Source organism: Gossypium hirsutum, chromosome A08 (assembly GCF_007990345.1).
Source record: "Gossypium hirsutum isolate 1008001.06 chromosome A08, Gossypium_hirsutum_v2.1, whole genome shotgun sequence".
Taxonomy (NCBI): Eukaryota; Viridiplantae; Streptophyta; class Magnoliopsida; order Malvales; family Malvaceae; genus Gossypium; species Gossypium hirsutum.
In genome coordinates this window covers 126422034-126441918 of record NC_053431.1, presented here as the reverse complement: position 1 = coordinate 126441918, position 19885 = coordinate 126422034, and the positions used below count along the sequence as shown (strand labels likewise).

General features: G+C 32.4%; 3 protein-coding genes across 4 annotated transcripts; 1 reads left to right on the top strand and 2 right to left on the bottom strand.

Moving 5' to 3' along the window:
* Positions 1-1482: 1482 nt before the first annotated feature.
* Positions 1483-5311, bottom strand: LOC107932834 (rho guanine nucleotide exchange factor 8). The gene is made up of 7 exons (XM_016864935.2): positions 4978-5311; positions 3249-3365; positions 2994-3148; positions 2814-2888; positions 2471-2737; positions 2065-2385; positions 1483-1977 (listed from the first exon to the last, which is right to left on the bottom strand). Exons 1-7 carry the CDS (start codon positions 5189-5191, stop codon positions 1657-1659), a joined length of 1470 nt encoding a protein of 489 aa, XP_016720424.2. The 5' UTR covers positions 5192-5311; the 3' UTR covers positions 1483-1656.
* Positions 5312-8284: 2973 nt separating this feature from the next.
* On the top strand, positions 8285-13248 carry LOC107932897 (subtilisin-like protease SBT6.1). Of its 2 annotated transcripts, XM_041075289.1 has the most exons (10): positions 8285-8958; positions 9052-9180; positions 9278-9430; positions 9697-9813; positions 10291-10475; positions 10719-10982; positions 11087-12158; positions 12244-12726; positions 12816-12876; positions 13011-13248. In XM_041075289.1, the coding sequence occupies exons 1-10, from the start codon at positions 8422-8424 to the stop codon at positions 13097-13099; spliced, it is 3090 nt and encodes a 1029-aa protein (XP_040931223.1). In that variant the 5' UTR covers positions 8285-8421; the 3' UTR covers positions 13100-13248. The 2 variants fall into 2 exon arrangements, with proteins under 2 accessions (XP_040931223.1, XP_040931224.1); XM_041075290.1 differs by lacking the exons at positions 8285-8958; positions 9052-9180 and having other exon boundaries at positions 9350-9430; positions 9687-9813.
* A 93-nt stretch (positions 13249-13341) lies between these two features.
* On the bottom strand, positions 13342-18323 carry LOC107932856 (proline-rich receptor-like protein kinase PERK1). Its single transcript, XM_016864972.2, has 8 exons — positions 17589-18323; positions 16565-17155; positions 15890-15976; positions 15735-15805; positions 15271-15347; positions 14855-14996; positions 14572-14733; positions 13342-14179 (listed from the first exon to the last, which is right to left on the bottom strand). The coding sequence occupies exons 1-8, from the start codon at positions 18283-18285 to the stop codon at positions 13832-13834; spliced, it is 2175 nt and encodes a 724-aa protein (XP_016720461.2). The 5' UTR covers positions 18286-18323; the 3' UTR covers positions 13342-13831.
* Positions 18324-19885: the final 1562 nt, after the last annotated feature.

Sequence of the window (19885 nt, the reverse complement as noted above, 5' to 3'; positions counted from 1 at the left end):
GTGCTTAAATTTGGTAACTAGATCTATTTGATCCATGAATTTGAGTAAAAAGTATTATGAAGGTCACTGTACTAGGAGTCAGATTGTATTTTGTTCCATCTTTTTAAAAAAGACAAATTAGACTTTGTCTGTGAGATTAAAGAGTAAATGGGTTATTCTGTTAAAAAATTAGTTTTTTTACATCAACATAAGGTACAAGTGGCACGGCAATTTTCAATAGTACAAATGGATAAAATTGTTAATGAGAAAATCGATTTACTCTTTGATTTAACATATAATGACTACTTACTTTTTTTAGGAGACAAAATGAATTTTGACTCCTAATACAGGGGCCTTTGTGATCCTTTTACCATAAATTTGATTTCCATCTACATTATTTGATGCAATGGCACCTTGAGTTTATGCTATATCATCACCTGAAAATAAAAAAATGTCACATCATATATGAGGTTAAAATATGTTTAAAGTTTCTATACTATTCATTTATTTGAAATTTAGTTTTAGTCCCTCTTTTTTAATTGTAGGGAATTAATTTGTATACTTTTTAGATTTCACAATTAAAGTCTAATTGTTAATTTTAAAGTGTTATATTGATAATTCTATTATTGGATTGTCATCGGCATATCTCATTTAGAATTAATATATCATTTTTATTTTTAAAATATAATATTTTTCTCACTTTAATCTTTAATGTGTTTCTTTCTCAAATAAGAAAGGGTGACTTGGTGTTCGAGATTTTGAAGATTATAAAATTACTCTCAATAGTGTAAAATATTGTAGATTTTTTATAGTAATTTTTATTTCTCTATTTATTTTCTTGTTTGGTCATGTAAATTATATTTAATAATTAAGTAAATAATATTAACAGGACAACCAGTAAAAAGAAAAGGGTAAACTACACTAAAAATCCAAAAATTAAGAGAAAAAAATCTTATTCAATATTCACAATTAAAGGTTCTCACAAAAAAGTTACAAAAGAAAATTCAAAATAATCTTTAAAAATTCAAAATATTCATAAAACATTTTTCTTTCAATATTTTATAAATATATAATTCAAAAATTTCAAAATTTATATACTAATGCTAAATTTATATATATTTTTTAAAAATCCAAAATGATAAATTTGAGGCTAGATTATCAAATTAAGTTGACCATTTTAATTATCTTTTTTTCCTCTTGTTTTTTTAAAAGAGTTCTTAAATAAATATATATTCAAGGTTTTTATGTTTTTTAAATTAAAAATTAGTCATATTGTCAATAAGATTTCACTATGGTTTGTTTTATTTTTTAATTTAATTTGACTCGAATTTCATTTCACTCAACTTGATATAAAGAAAATCAAATCGAATTGAGATTATAAAATAATACTCTTGTAAAGAAAATCATTTCATTCAACTTAAAATTTTTTCACTTAATTTGATCGAATGTTCTCAAATGCATCAATTTTAAGACTTAAACTAATCACTTTTGAGGTCGAAATTCTGAATGAAGAACAAGGTAAATTATGCGAAGTTATTGTTACATCGAAAATCCTAGGTTTGAGTATATTAAAATATATATACATAATGCAAGCTTTGCTTCTAATGTTTAGTGTTCCTCTTGTTTTCCTTTCCTTTGTAAGGTTACCATCGATTAATCGTCGATCAATTTTTCATATCAATTGTCACTCAACTCGGGAATGGGAGGTCTTGGAGTCGGACTAACCGGAGGCTTGGATGCTTTTTTGTCACTATCAACCTTAAACAAGTTTTCCATATCAATTGGACTTCTTTTTAGGGGATCAATGCCCCAACCCATGAAATCCAAGAGCGTCGGTGTCTCCGCAGAACTCAACCTTGTGGCGTCATCATCGGAATTCGAGGACGAGGATTGTGCAAGGCTATCGGCATGAAGGACGTCCTCGATTCTCGACAAGATTGAAAAAGCCAAACTTTCGATAATCCTCGAATAGCTTTCCAGGATAGCATGTCCTATGTCCTGCGAATGTTCGAAATAGTGTAAAATCTTATGAATTTGAATACATCGAGGAAATAATAACTACAATATTATCGTTATACTTATTACCTTGTTATCTTGGATCTTAGATATATCGAGTGAGGATTGTGGAAGCCCCGGAAATCGATACTTAAGTAGGTGAAGGATCGTCTCGACTCTCTCTTCGAAGAGTTCCCGTTTCTCTATACTAACGGCGGAACCCCAGGACGACTTTCCTTCTTTATGATGCATCTTCCTCTTCCAAATAATTATCGATGCTTCGATTCTATTCTTAAGGTCGAGAACTTTGTGTTCGGTTGACAAATCCATAGACGAAAGGAATTGCGCTGGATCGAAGTATTCAACCGTTATACTTTTATAAACTGAATCACCAAGGCTTGATCTCCCATTCTATATCGACATCACGGCGAACATCGATCAAAATTATGAAAAATTGTTCAACGTTTTAGTTTCCAATGAGTTGAATTTCTTTTACCTTAGGGAGGGAATCGATGTAACTCTCGGGGACTTCAATTTCAGATAGGACCGAAGCATTAATGGCCATGGCTGCTTTTAGTACTTGGCTCACAGCTTCTTTTTCGGACAACAACCATCTTCGCGATGTCTCCGACAACCCGTTTGGTGGAACCTTAACTTTCGGATGCCACCATTTCCCTTCCCTCCGACTACTTTCATTTTCCGGATCATCATTTTTCGACACATACCAAAACTCTTGTTCTTGTCCGAAATTGTCTAGTGTATCCTATTACATTATAATTCAATTAGCAACCGTAGCACTGTCCCAATTTTAATCATGTTAGAAAGATGTGATTACGTACGATAAGTAACGTATCGAGCTTTCGTAGGCCGGGTATGTTAACAAGCAAATCCTTCCTTTGTTTCGTGACCATAATCTATCAAAATCAAAACAATATTAAAAGCAGTAACAAAAAATGCAAACATTGAAGTACATCAAGTTTTTATAAGAAATCGTGACTCCTATGTGGTCGGATCTGTACCTCCATATTCGTCCCGTCTTTCGATTTTTGTTGTGAAGGAACAAATTCAACAATGTGATCAGTTACAGATAAAAGCCAATCCATTTCTTTTCTCCATCTAGCTTTCCTTTCTGGTGCCATTGGTGCCAATTTCCCTTGCTCTCCAAAAATGGATGCTACATTATATAATTAAGCTCAAAATCAAACTTTTATTACATTTGTATCGTATATGTTCGACATATATTCAGACATAAACAACGAACAAAACATTCTTACCGGCTAGATTCGTCACTGCATTCGACAAAGCCAAAGCCGAAGAAACACCTTTGCCTCCTCCAGACATGTCTTCACCTAAAAGCAACTTAGCAAACCTTTCCTTCATTTGATCCATATCTAAATCACCCAAAATAATAACAATAACAATTTTAAAGAATAATAATAATTCTAATCCAAAATTTAATTTAGTTAACTCATGAAATCAATTTTAAAACATGGCATAAATAGATTTAAAGTTTAAATCTAATTATCAACAACCCTTTTTCATTTTCTTTTTTTATCCCCATTCTAAGGCTAAGGATTAGTGGCGGATGTAGATTTTTTAAGGAATTTAATGAGAATATTTTAAAATTTTGGTAGGCATAATTAAAATTTTGAAAGCTTAACGGTAATTTACAAAAAAAACTTGGGGGCCTAATTAAATTTTTAAATATTTTTGTGGGTCAAATCCCTTTTGGCCCCGATGATCGTCTGACCTTTACTAAAAGATAGCAATAAGACTAGATGGGGTACTTTTTTTTTTTTTTTTTCCTTTCACCTCAACTTAATCTAACCAAGTTTTAGGTCCCTCATTGAAATTTAAAAGGTGTTTCGAACAAATTTAAAATTAAAATCTCAATATCTTCAACCAATTTTTCCTTATCCTATGTTGAGGTCAAGGATCGCAAGGAGGCCAAACAATGCTGTTCTTTTTTTCAACTTGACACCAACATGATCCGACTTTTAAGCATATACCGCATCCTGAAATTTAAAAGTTGACATTTAACAAGTTTAAAGTTCATATCTTTGCATCTTTAAACTTTTTTTATCTCTATGATGAGGTTAAGAGTTACAATATGGTAAACCGGGATGGTCTCAAATCCCAACTTTAGCTCAACTTTTAAGTATATACACTTGAAATTGTCTCAAATTGAATTCTAAAAGAAGACATTGAAATTGAAGTTTAAAGTTAAAATCTCTATATCTTCACCTCTCTTTCTTTATCTTATGTTGAAGCCAAAGATCACAACATGACCGAACAAAAATGTTACAACATAATAAGGCAAAACGGTCTTGGGCCTCAACTTTTGACCCAAAATCGTCTCACCTTGAAGACATCAAAATCAAATAACCTTAAAAGGTGACATCAAACAAATTTAAAGTTCAAAACTTAGCATTTTTTTTGCCCTTATCACCATGTTGAGGTTTTGGGTTACAACATGGTGCGGCAAGACGGTATTAAACCCCAACTTTTGACTCAAATTTTAGGTATATATACCCGAAACTATCTTGCCTTAAATTGGAAGAAAAAAAAGACATCTAAACCGAATAAGTTTAAAAGGTGACATTAAACAAGTTTGAATTTCATATATTAGCATATTTAGTTTTTTTTTCTCTTTCGTCTCCATGTTAAGGTTAAGGGTTACAACATGGCGAGGCAAAACCATCTCAAGCCCCGACTTTGACTCGATTTTTAAGTATATATATCCGAAACTATCTCATTTTGAGTTAAAAAAAAAAAGACATCAAAGTCGAATTATAAACTTCTTATCTTAGCATATTTAACCTTTCCCCGCTTTTTCTCCATGTTAAGGCTAAAGGTTACAATATGGCGTGGCAGGACCGTCCCAAAACTCAATTTTGACTCAACTTTTAGGTATATATACCCGAAAACATCTAACCTCAAATTTTAAAAAATATATATCGATATCGAATAAATTTTAAAGTTAGAATTTTAATATTTGCAAACCTGATTGGGGCTTCTCCTTGGGAGCCTCTCCTATAGAAGGGGGTTGATCCTCCGTTGGTTTATTTGTATTTCTTGCATCAATGGTCCTCAATTGTTGTTGCTGCTTATGATCATCATCATCGTGATCATCATCATGATCATCATGATTTGTTCGCCTAATACGAAAAGATCCCCAACTTTGAATGCTACATCGACGAGACAATGCTCGAACCATTGTCTCAATTATCTTCTTTATTTTTCTCTTCTTCTTTTTCTTCTTTGTGTAAACAACAAAGAATATAAAGGGTTTTTATTTATATTTATTTTTTTAGTTATAACAGCATTTTATATATTTCACAAAAAAAAAACTACAATTTTAAAAATGAGAGGCTAAACAAAGGGTTTTTATTTATTTTTATTTCGGTTGTTAATAGATTAACATAAATTATGAAGAAAGAAAAGGTAAATTTTGTCTAAGAAAAGACAATTGTATCTAAAAGCATGTCAATGGGTGCCGAAATGTTCGATAAAAAAGAAGAAGAAAAAAATACAATTTTAACGAATTTAACTAATTTTATCCCGTTATGAATTTCCGTTATGTTTCTGTTAAAGATACTAATTGTTTTCAGTTAATATTATATTTTGTTTAAGCGATTAATGAGAGATTAATGTTAGTAAGTTATTTGAGTTTAATTTAAAAAAATTGAATTGAATTTGGTAATTTTGACTTAATCTCGAGTTTGAGCAACTTAAATTAGGGGTGAATCAAAAAAAAAATTTGAGGCATAATTAAATTATATATTTTTACAATAATAAAATTATAATTTTACCATTTTAAAGCCTATATTTTTTATAATTTTTAAAGGATTAAATCAAAATTTCATCATTTTGGAAGGGTTAAAGTGTAATTTTACCATTACTGATTTAAAATTTTATAAATTATAAAGGACTTAAATGAAACATTTTCCATTTTAGGAGGGGCCTTGGCCACTGACTTAAACTATGGATTGAGTACTCAAACATTGTAATGCTCGATTTGAACACTTCACAAGTCTAATTGGGCTTGTCATTTTAATATATATTTATATTGTGAAATTTTATTTTTACCTTTATTATATAGAATGAGTTTAAGTACATGAACGAGTTCGAGCTTGAATATAAACGAGCTTAATTGAGCTCAAGTAACTCAATTAAGTCTCGAGTTGAACTCAAGCTTAGAAATCGATGCTTGAGTCAAGTATTGTGCCTCAAATTTCTAGTTGATATTGAGCTCGAGTTTGCCACTATTTGAAAATATTTAAATATATATAAATAAACATGTTAAGATATTTTAGTTTGACTTCAAAAAAAAAAAACTCAAATTCAATTTAATAATTATTAAGTCGAGTTCAAGTTCAAGCAACTCAAGCTATCGGTTGAATTGAATTTTAACACCATAATACCGGACTCAAATAGCTTGCGAGTTTAATCATGTTTTTCATTTTTAATATATTTTATATTATGAAATTACATTTTACTCTTATTTTTTTTAGAAAGAGCTTAAGTATGAACGAACTCAAGCTAGAGCACGAACGAGCTTAATCGAGCTCGAGCGCAAGTAGCTCCATTAAGTCTTAATTGAACTTGAGTTTGAAAATTGATGCTCGATTTAGCTCAAGTCTAATTATTGATCATATTTTAAATTGTTATGTAAACATCAAAAAGTTATAATCGAGTCCTAAAAGTATCAACCAAGTCCTTCCATCAACTTATATGTCTATTTAAGCATTCAATGTTGGTTTGAATCTAACATGGATAATATTTAAAACGTGTGAATCAATTTGTAAATAAGTCAGATATAAGTTGTTCATACAACAAGTATACAAATTTTTACAATTTGATTCACATATTTTAAATATGTTTAACATCAAATTTGAGCTGACATTTAATGCACAAACTAATGGTTTGGCTGATTAAAGGACTTGATTAATATGATTCTACTACTTTGAGGTCTCAAATAGAACGTTTTGAAGTTCATAAACCAAATTAGACCATAAATTGAGGACACGTGGTGCAATTAACCCTAAAAATGTAGGTTCGAATATGTCGTGGAGCATATTTAAAACATATGGACCAAATTGTAAAATATATTATATCCAAGTCGTCTATATAGTAAGTATATACATGTTTTTAATTTGATTTGTTTGTTTTAAATACAGTCGCGTCAAATTTGAGCTGTCATTTAATGTTCAAATTGATAATTAGATTAGTTAAATAACTTAATTAATACAATATTGATACTTTAAAAACTCAATTAGAATATTATAAAATTTAAAAACTAATTTAAAATTTATTTTTTTATCTAATGAAAAATAAATGAACATTTATTCAGATGTCTTTTTTTTTAATTTGGATTCTATCCCGATAAAATGTAGGTGCAATCATAAGGGTGCAAATGAGACATTAGCACTCAAAAGCTATTTGAATTCAATTTAAAAATAACTTGAATTCAATTCGATAATTTTCAAGCTAAAATCAAGTTCAAGCTCAGTAATACTCTGAATAACTTATGATTCTTATTAAGTTTTTTTGTTTAATATATATTTCAAACATTTTCATATTATCAAATTATATTATTGCCTTTAATATATATTATTAACTATAAGCTTAATTATTGAGTCTAGCTCGAGCTTAAATACACATGAACTTAATCGAGTTCGAGTACAAAAAATGATAAAACGAGTTAATTATATCTCAAATTGTGAGCTCAAACATAAAAACAAATGTTTGATTGAGCTCAAGCCAAGTATAGAGCTTTAAATTTTGAGTCAACCTTGAGCTTGCTAGTATTCTAAACTTAACTTGATTACACCCTTAGGTGGAGGATAGAACTAATCTAGTTCGAATTTAATGGAATTTAGATATATTTTTTTAAAGATATGATTCAACTCGATTATAAAATAAATAATTTTAATTTTTATATAATTATATTTTTTAAATAAAAAATTTATTCGAAATAGATAAAATCAAGTCGAGTTCGAATAGTGATAAATTTAAACTTGAAATTAACTTAAAATTTAAAATTTGATACTTAACTAAATCTTGACTCGAATATCAATTCTTAAATTCGAGCTGAATTGGACACTTAATCAAATTACTCTAACTCTATTAAACTCATTTATCAAACTTCATACTCGAAATGTATTAAACTCACGAATCAAAGTATATTTTTTGAATTTAATTCGTCATCTAAAGAATTAGGGCATGTCACTTACTGCGACATGTAAGATTTAGAGTTTTTAAGCCACGTGGCGTTACAATCGTAAAAGTTCCTTCGTGTTCTCCGTTTTTAGACCGTCGAGGTTGTCGGAATCTGAAGATTCAAAGTGAAGGACAAAAAAGAAAAGGCTTTTCCCCTTTCTTCTATGAAGGGATTTTCCCGCCAAATTAATTCACCATTAACGGCCTATCACCATCATCTTCATCATGATCATAATTCAACTTTCATTTCCTCTCAAATCCGCCTTCTTCGTTACCTTTCTTTCCGTTTCCCTCTTCCATTTCAAACCCCTCTTCAGCCCGACACGTAAACAAACCCTAACCCATTACGGATCCAACAACCTAACCGTCCGTAACAACTACATAATCCGGTTCACTGACTACAAACCGGCATCCGATCATCGTTCTTACTTGGAATCCAACCTTCGATCCGACGGCTGGGAATGGATCGAAAGACGCAACGCGGCAGCTAAGTTCCCCACCGATTTTGGGCTGGTTTCGATCGAGGGTTCAGTGAAAGAAGCCTTGATTGAGGAAATCGAGAGGCTGGGATTCGTTAAAGATGTCAACGTTGATTTAAGCTATAACAGGGGTCTGCTTGGTGCTGGTGGTGGTGCTTTTGAGAATGGACGAAAACGACCCGGAAAGATTTTTACTTCGATGTCGTTTAGTGAAGAAAAACATTGCCATGTTTCGGGTTTAAGTAATTCGTCGATTAATTGGAGTCGCCATCTTTTGTCGCAGGTAAATTACCCAAAGTTTTTTCTATTCTATTCCTTTTGTTTTTTTAGAATTTAAATAAAGAAGTTGTGGAATTACTTGTATTTGATGTTGCAGAGGTCTCAAGTTACTTCCTTATTCGGAGCTGATGCTCTTTGGCGAAAAGGGTACACTGGTGCCAAAGTCAAAATGGCTATTTTCGATACTGGAATACGTGCTGATCACCCTCATTTTCGAAACATTAAGGTGTGTGTATTAATATATGTATATGTGTTTGTATATACATAAGTGGCTTTTCAATGGGGAACTTTAATTTTCACTTATGGGAGCAAACTCTTTTCAGGAACGTACTAATTGGACTAACGAAGATACTTTGAATGATAATCTTGGACACGGAACATTTGTGGCCGGTGTTATCGCCGGTGAAGATGCTGAGTGTCTTGGTTTTGCACCTGATACCGAGATTTATGCGTTTCGTGTTTTCACGGATGCGCAGGTAACGCATGTTGGTATTAGAAATTTTCTTCATTTTTTGTATTGTCGTTGGAAGTTGTTCCTTGGCCTTTATAAATCAGACCCTTTTTTTTACTAGAATACTAGAATTAGAATATATTTTAACTGAGAAATAAATATTGAATAGGCAAGATAATGAAAGAGTTTTATGTTTAATGCATTATACCCTGAGGTTTTTTTGTTTTGGCATTTGACTTATGATATAAAGTTTAGTTAGATTATGAGAATTTTGTGCTCAGCTTATTGCAGGTATCATATACATCATGGTTCCTTGATGCTTTCAACTATGCTATTGCAACCAACATGGATGTGTTAAACTTGAGCATAGGTGGACCTGATTACTTGGATCTCCCATTTGTAGAGAAGGTAGACTCCCTTTGGCATGTTACATGTCAACCGTCATTTGATATTTTCATTTCACAACCGAGAAATTGTGAATAAAAATGTCGGTTTTAGTCTGTTTTGTCGATTTGGACTTTTCAACTTTGCCCTTAAGACTTTGGTAGCATATGGAAATGCTTCATTCATAATGATTCATTTCTTTATTGGAGTTCGTTGAATTTTCTACATAAACTTCTATACCTCTTCTAAATTCCATGAATCGTGAATTGATCATTCTAATTAGTGAGTTGAGTTTCTCTTCATAGATTTTAATACATTTTGAACTGTTTGTCTTCTTTGGACATTAATTTCTTAACGAGGATAATTTGTGATGTTACCCACTTTGGTGGTGAACTTGAAATATTATGCACGCGTACACTTTTGCATACGTTCCTTTTTTCTTTTTAATAACATGTAGCTGAGCCCTTTTCGGTTAATGTTTGCTGCTTTATGGTTCTCCAGGTTTGGGAAATAACAGCCAATAATATTATTATGGTATCAGCCATTGGAAATGATGGGCCACTTTATGGAACTTTAAACAATCCAGCTGACCAAAGTGACGTTATTGGTGTTGGTGGCATCGATTATAGTGATCACATAGCCTCATTTTCGTCACGTGGCATGAGTACTTGGGAGATTCCTCATGGGTATCATATCCTTCTAGCATAAAGTATTACATATTTTGTATTTTTGTACTTATTCTACTTGGTTTTGAACCTCTAAATAAGTTTATACTATTTACGTCACTTTTTTTTCCTCCGTTTTGGTCATGAATATGTAGTACTCCTTATTTTTATGCAATAGCTTTTCCAGCCCACAATCTGTTTTTCATTTGAAGAAAGTGTGCTGAATAACACTTGAAGATTTAACTTGGTTAATTCCCTTTGCAGTTATGGTCGTGTCAAACCAGATGTTGTGGCATATGGACGGGAAATTATGGGATCTAAGATCAGTACCGGATGTAAAAGCCTATCAGGCACTAGTGTGGCAAGCCCTGTGGTTGCTGGTGTGGTATGCCTGCTTGTTAGTATCATTCCTGAGAACAAACGGAAGGAAATTCTGAATCCTGCAAGCATGAAACAAGCACTAGTTGAGGGTGCCGCTAAGCTTACTGGTCCAAACATGTATGAACAGGGTGCAGGGAGAGTAGATCTGTAAGTTCACCTGGTTTCGGTGCTTCTTCCTTATAACATTCAGAATTTTTCCTTTTAGATCTATTTAGTATGTTAATAATTGATTAAGTTTATTTCTTTGTCAGATTAGAATCATATGAAATCCTTAAGAGTTACCAACCTCGAGCAAGCATATTTCCTAGTGTTCTTGATTATACAGATTGTCCGTATTCCTGGCCCTTTTGTCTGCAACCACTTTATGCTGGTGCGATGCCTGTGATATTCAATGCTACTGTTCTGAATGGGATGGGTGTCATTGGCTATGTTCGTAGTCCACCGATATGGCATCCTTCAAATGAGGAAGGGAATCTTTTAAGTATTCGCTTTACTTATTCAGAAGTCATCTGGCCTTGGACAGGTTACTTAGCACTTCACATGCAAATTAAGGAAGAAGGTGCACATTTTTCCGGAGTGATTGAGGGCAATGTAACTGTTAGAGTACATTCTCCTCCAGCCCAAGGGGAGAGGGCTGTTCGAACTAGTACTTGCGTTCTTAAGTTGAAATTGAATGTGGTTCCAACTCCACCACGATCAAAACGGGTTTTATGGGACCAATTTCACAGTATTAAATATCCTCCTGGATATATTCCAAGAGACTCATTGGATGTACGGAACGACATTCTTGATTGGCATGGGGATCACCTACATACAAATTTTCACATTATGTTCAACATGTTACGAGATGCTGGCTATTATATTGAGACACTTGGTTCTCCTCTTACGTGTTTCGATGCTAGCCAATACGGAACTCTTTTGATGGTTGATCTTGAGGATGAATACTTCCAAGAAGAAATTGAAAAGCTCAGGGATGATGTCATTAATACTGGTTTGGGTTTGGCTGTTTTCGCTGAATGGTATAATGTGGATACAATGGTCAAAATGAGATTTTTCGATGACAACACGAGGAGTTGGTGGACACCAGTGACTGGAGGTGCAAATATCCCAGCATTAAATGATCTTTTGGCTCCATTTGGGATAGCTTTCGGGGATAAGATTCTGAATGGTGATTTTTCTATTGACGATGAACAGAGTCGATATGCATCTGGAACAGATATAGTGAGGTTCCCAAGAGGTGGTTATGTACATAGCTTTCCTTTTTTGGATAGCTCGGAAAGTGGGGCCACTCAAAATTTGTTGCTGAATTCCGGCATGAACAAGGTGATTAAACATCTATAGTCTTTTAATAATTTCAGCATACGTGACTTTTAACATTGAAAATTATGTGATCTCTTGGCATATGCAGGCAGACTCACCTATCCTTGGCCTGCTAGAAGTCGGTGAAGGTCGCATTGCTGTATATGGAGACTCGAACTGCTTAGACAGCAGCCATATGGTGACCAATTGCTACCGGCTTCTAAGAAAAATACTAGATTTCACAGGTTCAAATATTAAAGATCCTGTGCTTTTCTCCAAGTCTGTTAAGCAAGATATGCCATTGTATGAAGATGACAACCACTTATCATCTCGAAGAACCGATGTAAATTTCTCCGTGTATTCTGCTGTCCTTGGAAAGGATTTAATCTGTCGGACTGACTCTAGATTCGAAGTGTGGGGAACTAAAGGATACAATTTACACATTAGGGGAAGAAACAGAAAACTACCTGGCTATCATGTTATTGGTTTAGGAAGAGGCTTAAATTCCACTATTGATACATCAAATTCTCGGCGTCCCAAGTTTACAGAGAAAAATAAGGGCGATTATTTCGGAAACAGGTACTTGGGTGAGGTAAGAAGCATAAAACTCTGTCTAAACAGATTCATTCTTTTTATATATTGAACCCGAAGACCGATAAAACTTACCTCTTGTTTTCGCAGCTCGATGTGCCTGAACTAGTTGCTAGTCAGTGGCTTGTACCTGCAGTTATCGCAATTACAGGTTGGTGAACATCTTTTATAGACACACACATATATAGATGTTGATGTAAATCTTCTTTGCATTTTTGGCCTTGTATTTGATTAATATCTTTGTTCTTTTCACCAAAAAATATATATATATCTCTGGTTCTTCAGGCTTTGTACTATTCTTCAGCATATGGCGGATTCGACAAAAACGAAGGAGGCGAAGGCGATCAATGTCAGGTCGGTTAGCCAATCTATAGTTGAAGGATAAGACTTTTTCGAAGTTAGTTTCTCTTTTCACTAATTTTCTATCTGTACTGTTATACCTTTTGAAAGTTTTGATAGCAGCAAGCACCACACAAGTTTAACCTTGAAATCATATATGCAGAATTAGTAGCAAGTTTCATTATTCATATATGTTTGGGTGAATGTACCTGAGAGACCCCTTTATTATTGGGAACTGATCAAATTAGTCCCTCTACAATTAAAAAGAATCAAATAAGGCTAAACTGAAATAGAGTTAACATTAACTGTTTAAAAATTTATCATTTAGTGTTTAACAAAATTAATATTTATAAAGTTTTTATAGTTCTGTAAAGTTTTTATAGTTCTGTTTTGTTACATTTTGGACTTGATTCTTTTCAATAGTATAGGAATTAAATTGATCCATTTAATAATAGAGGGACTAATTTGATCCGGTCCCTATAATATAGGGACATCCCCAATACTTTAACCTATATATTTGTATATAGATACGCATGCATGCATCCATACATATACATAGTGATAATATGATATGTGTCAAATCAAAGATAGATCCAAATTTTGAAACAAATAAAAGAATCAACCAAAGCGTATCCATTGTTTTCTTGTGTCTCCCTAATAAATACAAAATCAAATTAAATGAAAATTTGTGTTGTCTTATTCAAAAGCATGCCAATGGGAACTTTACAAAAAAAAATGAGGCATTATAAAAGAGATTGAAATTTGAGCTACACCTTCAGCTGTTCTTCTTCATCCTTACCGCTTCCGTTTCCTGGCTGGTCTGATCTCTCATTGCTCGAGCTAGAAAGGGTTTCGTTTCCTGGTTGATTCGAGCAACTTTCATTGATAGAGATGAAAGGGTTAGAACCGTATTCAGTGCTTGGTTCACTGTACTCGACACTAGCACCGTATCCTTGAGAGTCCAACACCATTCTCTTGGACTCTTCTGTGTTTTCGTTGTGCTGGCTTGTATGGATGTCTGAGTTTTCATGAGAGCTGTGGATATTGCTATGTTCGGGACTTGCACTGTCGTTAAGATCGGACATCGATACATCACCTTCTAAAGCTCGGATTATCTGCTTGGTTAAAAGTTTCGGGTCAGAGTCTAATCATGAGTGGAACATAATTGTTCCAATTATCTTTTCGTATTAGAGTTGTCATGACTCGAATCGAGTAAATCATCCCGATCAATTGAAACCTATATATGATTTAACTCAATCTGATCATAAAAGATTAATGACCTAAAGCTATCTAACTCGAATTCAACCTGAATTCCGATTGGCTGTACCTAATATCAAAACAATTGAAAACTAAAATAACAACGATCCGAGATGATTTAAACATGCAACGACTCAATCGGCTAAAAACACCCTAAATTTGAATGATTTTGTACTTATAACTCAAAACTTGGAATAATTTAAATTTAACATGTAGCACAAATTTAAAATTGACCCGAACCCAAATTTACCTGGCTCATTCGTGGTCGATCTCGAGCTGAAAGTTGAACACAAGCAGCAGCACAAGCAACCATACGAACCATCTCGTTGTGGTCATATTCCCTTCCTAATTTCGGATCAGCCAAACAGTCGAAGTTCCCATCATCTAAAGCTTTTGTGAGCAAAGGTCTTGCCTGTAAATCCCAAATTGTACGTTTCACTTAATAATGATTCTAAGTTGATTTAAGAAATTGAACCTCGGTATATGCAATTAATTCATGAAGAGGGATGAAAAAGAGAAAATAAGAACTTAACCCAATCAGCTAAACTGTCTTCTTTGTAAGAAGAGCCAACCGGTTTGTGCCCGGTAATTAATTCCAAAATCATAACTCCGAACGAGAAAACATCTGATTTATCCGTGAGTTTTCCGCTTGAAGCATACTCAGGAGCCAAATACCTAAAGAGTTAATAGTGGATGGAACGTATGTTACTCAAATGGAGTGTTAAATGCAAGTATATTCATTTAAAAAAAATATATGTTTTTAGATGATCATTTGAAAGGTTATGTTTTTATATTCGTGTTTGAATATGTGTCAAATATAAATGTAGAATACCAATATCTTAAAGAAAAAAAAATCAAAAGAACATAGATAAAAAAAAATTAGTATATACAAATTTTTAATTTACAAACATAAATATATATATATACACACCAAGAAACAAGATCTTACCCAAAAGTACCCATCACTCTGGTAGAGACATGAGTGTTAACATCATATGAAAACTTAGCTAGTCCAAAATCAGCAACCTGAAAACACAAATTTTCTCTATGTTATTTATATTGAAATCTGGAAATGAATTTGAATACGAGTAAATTTAAATATATGTCTTAATAATTACAATGTAAATTTAAATTAATATAAAGCGCAATGAATGAAGAATTGAAAATAATTCATTCATGACATACGCATTAAAACCCCACCTATTATAATTTTGCATGCAAAACTAGAATGTGAAAAACTGAACTGTCTTTTATCTTACCGACCAATGCTAATAATTAACAAGTTAAAAGAAACACAAATGGTCAATTAAAAAAGCAGGATTTTCCTTGAACAGCTTGAGGGTATGCATTTACGCTGCTATTTGTCTTGAATATTTAGAAATTTCAAAAAAAAATGAAATGAAAATTAATTACCTTAGCTTCGAAATTGAAATCCAAAAGAATATTAGCTGCTTTAATATCACGATGAATGATCTTTGGATGACCTGGAAAATTAATATTTGATAATTTTTAACATAAATTAAGAGATATTGAAACCTTAAAAATCTAAAGAGTAAAAAAGAACATACAATCTTCATGAAGATATGCTAGTCCTTTTGCAGATCCTAAAGCAATTTTCATTCGAGTTGACCAGTCCATGATAGGTCGTCCATCTCCTGCAAATCACCATTCTCATATCATTTCAGCTGATGAAAAAAAAAAACTTTGACCCGTTTTAAGATGTGACTTACCTATAAAGTAAATAAACTCAAAATTTTTTAAGTTCAGAAAACCAACTTGAAAATTTGAATATCCAATCACAAAAGAATATAAAATGACTTGAATCTAGAAATGATCTGAAAATTTTAAGACGTAGTAGGAGCGGAACATAATGGTGGCCAAGGGACCTTTGCCCTCCAAAAATTATTGGAAATTTTTTATTTTTCCTTTGAAATTTTTAAAAAATTTTAATTAAGCTGCTCAAATTTTTGAAAAAATTAAAATATATTAAAATTTTTAAAATTTTCATTAAACTCTTAAATTTTTGAAAATTTTAATTAACACCCAAAACTTTATCCCAAAAACCTAAATTAACTTGACCTAAAACTAACCTAATTAACCCATTTTGAGAAGTGTAAGTATGAGTATTGAATATAAGGTATCTACTTACAGCATAGTGTATTTAATTCTTTTCTGTTACTAAAACTTTGAATACTTATATTAGACATAAATACTAAAGTGGAAAAATGAAAAGACAATCTTACCATGGAAGTGAAACTCCAAAGTGTTGTTTGGAACAAACTCATAAACAAGCATCCTCGTTGTCTCGGATATACAATATCCAACCAACGAGACAAGATGTTTATGATGAAGGCGGCTAATGATCTCAACTTCCGCTTTAAATTCTCTCTCCCCTTGCCTGCTTTCGACCTTCAGTTGCTTCACCGCCACTTCTTTCCCGTCGACGAGTATTCCTCGATAAACGTACCCGAAACCACCTTGTCCTATAAGGTTGGCATCGGAGAAGCCATTTGTTGCCGTTGCTAGTTCCTCGTAGGTAAACATTCTATTTGAGAGACTTAATGCAATTTTAGGTGCGGTCGGTAGGAATGGGTTTTCAGGAATTGAATCTATATTAGTGTCGAAACCTCCAAAGTTGCACGTAAAAGGGGGTGGAGGCGGCGGAAGCAATGGTATTAAAGATGTCGAAGAGTGTTCCGGCGACGGAAATTTCGGTGGTGGAGACTGTGGAGGAATGGGTTCTGAATCTGTTGGATTTTGTTGCCCTTGATTATTGGGTTCTGAATCTGGTGGATTTTGTTGCCCTTTATTATGTTGACCACCATGAGTATCATCTAAAATAAATAAATGACATCAAATAAGGTATATGACATCAAATTTTTTCATGTTTGCAATAAATAGATTAATGTATATAATTAAAAGAATGGCACAAAACACAAGATGCAATATCAACAAAATGAAACACTTGAATATATAATACAAATTATTAACTTAACAAAAATTTAGTCAACTAAATATGTTTTATTGATGAGGTTGTTACCTATCTCTTTTAAGAGTTTATACGAGTTTATATTTATAAGACATTAATAAATCAAGATGATGCACGATACATTTTTTCATGCATTTTGAATGAGATATTTTTACTCTATAAATTTAATCTAAATTTCAACAAAAACATTTTGTGAATTCAGCTCTCAATAAAATCGAGACCATAGACAAATAAACAAATAAATTTAATAAAATATATAAAAGAAATAATTAATTAACCTTTGGGCCTAGGAGATGGAGGAGGTGTGTAGTAACTTTCTTCATCTCTTCTTGTTCTTGTTCTTTTTCTCTTTTGAGAAGATATAAGTGTAAATAGCAAACTCAAAACCAATAATATGGCTATCCCCCCTATTGCTATCCCCAGTACCAGCATCGTCGGCACTCCACCTCTGGAATGAGATGGCGGCGGCAGAGGATATGCAGTCGTTGAAGTCCATGTAGGCGGTGGTGGTGGTGGTTGCAATGGAGTGTTGGAAGAACTTCTCGGGGTTGGTTGCCGCGTAGAAGGGTGTGGAGGGTAAATAATATTGGAGGATGGTGGCAGAGGATAAGTGATGGCTGGTGGCGGAAGAGAAGGGTTGGTGGTGGATGATGGTGAAGGAAAGGTGGTGAATGGAAGCGGAGAGGAAGGGTTGGTGGACAATAGCGGGGGGAAAGTGGTGACTGGTGACTGAAGGGTAGTGGGGAATGACGGCGAAGGAAATGACGCGAAGGGAGGAGGAGCAGTGGTTGAAGACGGAGCAGCAGAAGGGGTTACTACTGGAGGCTGTGGATATGGGGTGAGTGGCGTTTTGGAGGGAGTGATAGTTGGAGGCGGAGCTGCGGAGGTCGATGGTTGTGGTGATGGCGATATAGCATTGATCGTTGGTGGTAACGCTGCTGGTGCCGGTGCCGGTGCCGGTGCTGGCGATGACATTGCTCTATAGGAAACTGAAAAATGTAAAAAGTAAGAACTCTTAAAATGAAGTAAAATCCTTATTGGGTTATTGGTTAAAAAAAGTTATTTAGATAAATACTTAAGATAAATATTAGAAAAAGTAGAAAATAATCTGATTATAATTATAATAAAAATTTATAAATATAATTACCCTCGAAAATAATATTTCGAATATAATTATAATATAAAATGTTACGTAATATCGTGGACTTTTGAATTTAGGACGAAAGGCTATTTATTAGTTCCTAGATTTTGGGAACTGCTTTTTTTCGGCACTCTTAGAAGCTTCTTTTAATTTCTTCTTTCAAGTACGACATTTTGAAAAATTATTCACATATAATAAAAAATATTATATTTAATAAAAATAATATATTAATTAATAATTCACATATAATCTTGTTTGTAAAGTTTTTTTCATAAAAAATCTACTGTTAATATACCAAATATTTTACCATAAAATAATAATATTTTTTATTATATAACTATCAAATAAATATTTTTTAAAATATCATACTGATTAATGTCATATAAGAATTTTAATTGTGTTAACCGTTATTTTTTAAATCTAAAAAACAAAATAAATTATAATATAAAAAAATAAAAGTAATTTTACTTTTTGAAAAAATGTTATTAAAATATTTTATTTTATGCTGTATAATTTGGAAATCATTTGTTTTCTCTTTAATGAAATTTTTTGAAAAAAAAAAGTATAATCAATTAATTAATTATGAATTTATATCTTTATTTTTATCAACCTCTATTACTTATTCATGGCTATCTTTACGAATCAAATATGTTCCAAATTCAAGTAATTATCTTTTTTTTTTCTCATTATTATCATTTAGTTTTTGGCGTAAGATTAATATGACTTCAAAACACATAAAAAACCCACTTTTTTTTCCTCATATTAATTTTTAATGGGTTTGAAATAAACTTTTATTTGCGTTCAAAAACAAAATAAGAAATAAATTGTACTTCAGAAGAGGTCCCTATTGTGTTTGATTGATATTTTGACATACAAATATATAAATAAGAAATATATTATATGTGAAATTAAAAAAATACATTAAATGTGTATCAAATAATATTTCCAAACTTTCAAACGTTTTAATTGAGTCATTAAAGTATTAATATTATATCAATCGAGTCTTTTTATTAAATTAATTATTAACTTATTATAATTTAAATTTTGAAATTAAACACATTTTAAAATATGTGAATTAAATTGTAAAAATATGTGTATTATTTGATTAATACAATATTAATACATTTAAATGATGATACGATATTTATTAACTAAGAAGAGATGATTAATATATTATGACTCAATTTAAATATTTCCAAGTTCAATGATGAATTTAAAATTTGACAGAGATATTTGGTATATTCCTGAGTTTCAGACCCCATGGCATTTATCTTACTCACCAAGCCCATCTGGATGACACGTGGTGGGACCTACGGCAGTGATGGGCTCAACGTGTCAACTTGATAGTCTCGCCAGCCTGCTCAAACTTTAAGCATTGGATGCTTACCCCCACTTCCCACTTGCTCGTGTTTGTAACACTCGCCAGCGAGTGAA

Excerpts from the sequence above, each read along its gene's own strand:
- LOC107932834 (XM_016864935.2), bottom strand. The coding sequence starts at position 5,191 with ATGGTTCGAGCATTGTCTCGTCGATGTAGCATTCAAAGTTGGGGATCT. Across the intron at positions 2,738-2,813 it reads AGCTCGATACGTTACTTATC|GATACACTAGACAATTTCGG; the intron begins GTACGTAATCAC and ends ATAATGTAATAG. Across the intron at positions 2,386-2,470 it reads ACATCGATTCCCTCCCTAAG|AATGGGAGATCAAGCCTTGG; the intron begins GTAAAAGAAATT and ends ATGTCGATATAG.
- LOC107932897 (XM_041075289.1), top strand. The coding sequence starts at position 8,422 with ATGATCATAATTCAACTTTCATTTCCTCTCAAATCCGCCTTCTTCGTT. Across the intron at positions 9,181-9,277 it reads CTCATTTTCGAAACATTAAG|GAACGTACTAATTGGACTAA; the intron begins GTGTGTGTATTA and ends AACTCTTTTCAG. Across the intron at positions 10,476-10,718 it reads ACTTGGGAGATTCCTCATGG|TTATGGTCGTGTCAAACCAG; the intron begins GTATCATATCCT and ends TTCCCTTTGCAG.
- LOC107932856 (XM_016864972.2), bottom strand. The coding sequence starts at position 18,285 with ATGTCATCGCCAGCACCGGCACCGGCACCGGCACCAGCAGCGTTACCA. Across the intron at positions 17,156-17,588 it reads TCCATCTCCTAGGCCCAAAG|ATGATACTCATGGTGGTCAA; the intron begins GTTAATTAATTA and ends TATTTATTTTAG. Across the intron at positions 15,348-15,734 it reads ATTTCAATTTCGAAGCTAAG|GTTGCTGATTTTGGACTAGC; the intron begins GTAATTAATTTT and ends TTGTGTTTTCAG.